At 37.6% G+C, this 4211-nt stretch overlaps 1 protein-coding gene across 1 annotated transcript; it reads left to right on the forward strand.

Moving 5' to 3' along the window:
* The first annotated feature begins 390 nt into the window (after window positions 1–390).
* LOC107750224 (forkhead box protein L2-like) lies at window positions 391–1862 on the forward strand. Its single transcript, XM_016565506.1, has 2 exons — window positions 391–582; window positions 669–1862. The coding sequence occupies exons 1-2, from the start codon at window positions 549–551 to the stop codon at window positions 1538–1540; spliced, it is 906 nt and encodes a 301-aa protein (XP_016420992.1). The 5' UTR covers window positions 391–548; the 3' UTR covers window positions 1541–1862.
* Window positions 1863–4211: the final 2349 nt, after the last annotated feature.

Raw genomic sequence — 4211 nt, forward strand, 5'->3', positions numbered from 1 at the left:
TTAATTAATAAAATAAGATAAAAATATAATAATATATAAAATAGACATTTATCAAGGCAAACAAAAAATACTGCGTTATAGGATATGTGCAATATTGGTCTTTGGTTATATTCATTGATCAGGGATAATTCTCTCTTCGTTAAAAAAAATAAAACTAAAAATAAATATACAAATCTTTTCTGGAATCGCAAAAAATAAATAGGCTTTGAAAATGTTGCAGTGAATATCTAGCCGACAGTGCATTTAGCTATAAGCGTGTTATTTCGGTGTAAAACGCGTCGGTTGGTTTGTGCAGCGCTGAGAGAGACGTGACGAAAGCGGAATACGGTGATGATGAGGGGAACATCAGCGCGAGACTGACGACAGCAGAGTTTCGCCTTTCACGCGAGGGGGGGAAACGAAAAAAAGTTGCAGGATCTTCCAGAAGAGCCCTCGAGCTTAAACGACATCGAGATCTCGAGCCCATCACAGCGAAAGCCGGGCGTTACCGGAGCAGGAGCTTTTATTTCATTCAAAAGTCTCGTCATTTATGGATCCGCGGTGACCTGATGCGCGAACCCAAACCTCCAGAGCTAGAATCAGGTACCGGACAGCCCTTTCTCACCACACTGCCGCATAGCTACAGCCCGCTGCTTGTGTTGATGTTTTGTTTGCTTGTGTTGTTCAAGTGATGGCATCTTACCGTAGCTTAGATGATGACGCAATGGCTTTGATGGTCCACGACACGAACGCGGTGAAGAAAGAAGAGTTCGCGAAGGAAGAGCCGCTCCAAGAGCCGAGTTCGGAGAAGGTGGATGCGTCTCAAAAGCCGCCTTACTCGTACGTGGCTCTGATCGCCATGGCCATCCGGGAGAGCTCGGAAAAGAGACTGACCCTCTCCGGCATCTACCAGTACATCATCACCAAGTTCCCCTTCTACGAGAAGAACAAGAAGGGCTGGCAGAACAGCATCCGACACAACCTGAGTCTCAACGAGTGCTTCATTAAAGTTCCCCGGGAGGGCGGCGGGGAGCGCAAGGGCAACTACTGGACTCTGGATCCGGCCTGCGAGGACATGTTCGAGAAGGGCAACTACCGGCGCCGGAGGCGCATGAAGCGGCCGTTCAGACCGCCGGCGGCTCACTTCCAGCCGGGCAAGTCTCTCTTCGGCGGCGACGGATACGGCAGCTACCTCCCCGCGCCCAAATACCTCCAATCCGGCTTCATGAACAACAGCTGGCCGCTTGCGCAACCACCGCCGCCGATGAGCTACGCGTCCTGCCAGATGGCCACCGCCAACATGGGTCCCATGAAAGCACTGTCCGGTCCGTCGTACAACCCCTACAGTCGAATGCAAGCCATGGGCCTGCCGAACATGATGAACTCGTACAGCGGGATGGGGCACCACCAGCACCCGGCGCCGCAGCAGCAGCCCTCGCCGGTCCCGTCTAACTCCGCGGCCGCTCTGCAGTTCACCTGCTCCCGGCAGCCGGCCGAGCTCTACTCGTACTGGGACCACGAGGCCAAAAACTCGTCGTTACACTCGCGGATTGACATTTGAACCGAGGGAATGTGTGAACGGGACTTGGAACTGGGCGCAGGGTCTGTTTTACGCGTCCAGCAAGGTAAACAGGGTCACTTTTGATGCTGAAGAACAAACACAGATCTGAACTATCTCAGTCCCTGAATGTTCCGGACTGCATGGATAAATGTTTTTTTACAGTCTAAATCAGTAGTTTTTTTTATTTTTATTTGATCGCTTCAGGATAAACATGCACGTTTGACAAAAATGCCTTCGAAAATTCATTTGAGGACAGTGCAGAAAGAAAAGCATTTGCAAGATTGTTTGGGACCATTGTGATTTTTACATTTTGGATTGTCAAGACAGCACTTATTATTTTATTTTTGCTTTCAATAAATTGTTTTGATTAAAATGTCTTCGACACTCGATACGGTGAGCACTGAAAAAGAATGGTTCCATGTTGACTTTTAATGCAGCCTTTCCATTGCACAAAAGGTACTTTGCAGTGGAAAAGGATTCTTTCGATTATTAAAATGTTCATCACACTAAGAAAAAAATGGTTCTTTTAAGAACTGTTCACTGTTGACGAACCAGAACTGGTTCTTCTGTGGCTTCACTGCAAAGAAAGAAAAAAAAAACATTTGGAACCTTTATTTTTAAGAGTGTATTCAACCAAATATCTATAGTTTTTATTCTAGAACGACTCTTTCGTAACATTTTGATATGCAAAGATCATAAAATCACATATTTTCAGTTTTTTAGTTATTATTTTTTTCAGATAGAGAAGGTTCAGTCTGTGCTGTTATTCTAAAATATACACGTTGTTTTAATAAAGAGATAAAAATGACATCAAAACGCGCTTATTCTAAAAAATATATATTATTACTAAAAAAATGTTCTAAAATAATTAGAAAAACACTCGATTAGAATAACTGATATTCCTGCTTCTGGCGGAAGATTTGATTATGATGATAATTAATCAGTGTAAATGTAATTAAGGCCCGTTAGCTGATCTTCAATTCTGTTTCATTTCGTTCCGTAAATAAACTCCATTCAAATAATGTATCAGTGTTTATGGTTTTCTATGGTAAAAAAAAAAAATGTTTACAAGAAAACTTACTCTTATTCTTATTCCAGCTGAAAACAGTGTTTGCATTTTGATTTAAAGAAACTTATTTAAAAAGAAGAAGAAGAAGAATTGATCAATACATTTTATTCTTTCTTTTTTTTCGTTCCAGCAGACACTAAAAACATTTAGCCCATGTTATTTTTATATTTTGTAGACAATTAAATCTAAACACACAAATAAGAAAACTAGAGAATTTTTCTTCTTTCTTTCAATTATAATATGGCCCTGCATTTAATCTCAGTCTATCTGCTGGGTCTGGCTTTTTTATAAAAAAAATATTATATCTCATAAATACATGCATCTGTTCGTCTCATGCAAATCGAATGTAAAAATGAAAATTCAATCGTGTAAAACTGTGTCGAAATGGTCTTTTTAGACTATAGCTACAGCAAAAGCGAGAATAACAGGCCTACGTTAAAAGAAACATGCAGCAGCTGAAAATACTCTCGCGAAACTAAAGACTAAACAATGCTTTCTTGTTATTGTTTATTTGCATTTGTTACATAAACTAATCATGCAAATGTGCATCTCCTCAGATTTATTGCCTTATTGTTAAATGACAGTCAGACGATATGTTTTTATGATCTTATAATAATAACAATAATAACATTGAAAGCTTTTCTATTCAGGCCTGATTCTTTTTATATTTCGAAAGAACAGAAAGCATGAAAATACTGATACGTTCTATTGCAATCAACCCAAATAAAATGCATGAATGATAAACATCATAAATGATCATAAACATCATAAACCTTCATGCATTAATTTTAATTTGCATAAAAAAGTGGCTGTTCGTTTGCAATTTCTTTTTAAATACTACGCATTATTTATGTTTGAACGAGCTTCAGATGGACAGATTTCTGAATAATAATTTTTTTAAATATTATTGTTATTATAGTTAGTTAGAGAAGGTGAACTGGGATAATCTGTGGCATTTAGTGTAATGCTCTATTTACACTGCAAAGCCTTGAAATTAGTTTTGTAGACAAATATAAATTGTATGTATGAATCTTTTTATAAAACTAAAAGTTTAGATTTTTCTTTTTAATGTTCGAGTGTATAATGAAAAATAAGCAATGATACGAGCTCATAAAATCTTACAAAATACATTTGCTAATTGCTTTTTAAAATATATAAAAAGTAAAAAATTTTTTAAAAAAAAGCACATTTTGCTATACTTCAACTATACAAAGGTACTTGAATTAGCTATACACAAAATTATCATTCAACTATACAAAAGTATTTGAATTAGCTGTATACACACAATTATCAGTTTTCCTTTTCAGCCTATATGCTGTGTTAATAATTTTGCATATTTTTGGGCTGATGCAGTTCATGCAATATTAATGATTTCAGTGCTTGATTTTAAGAACATGTTTTGTTTAAGTTATTAATGCTAAGGTAAATGATAATTCTGCTGTTTTTTTATGCATTTGTGTGTTTTTATGCATACAAATATATAGTCTTTCAAATAATATGAGCTTATAAAACCCTGTTTTAAATACGTGTATAAAAAGAACATTATTTCAACTTTACAAATATTTAATGTGAACAGCTGTACACAAAATTGTCCATTTTCTT

Source organism: Sinocyclocheilus rhinocerous, unplaced genomic scaffold, assembly GCF_001515625.1.
Source record: "Sinocyclocheilus rhinocerous isolate Xijiao unplaced genomic scaffold, SAMN03320098_v1.1 scaffold242, whole genome shotgun sequence".
Lineage (NCBI taxonomy): Eukaryota > Metazoa > Chordata > Actinopteri > Cypriniformes > Cyprinidae > Sinocyclocheilus > Sinocyclocheilus rhinocerous.

Bases quoted from the DNA above. Each gene is read 5' to 3' on its own strand.
- LOC107750224 (XM_016565506.1), top strand. From the start codon at position 549: ATGCGCGAACCCAAACCTCCAGAGCTAGAATCAG. The intron at 583-668 runs GTACCGGACAGC...GTGTTGTTCAAG, and splicing joins ACCTCCAGAGCTAGAATCAG to TGATGGCATCTTACCGTAGC.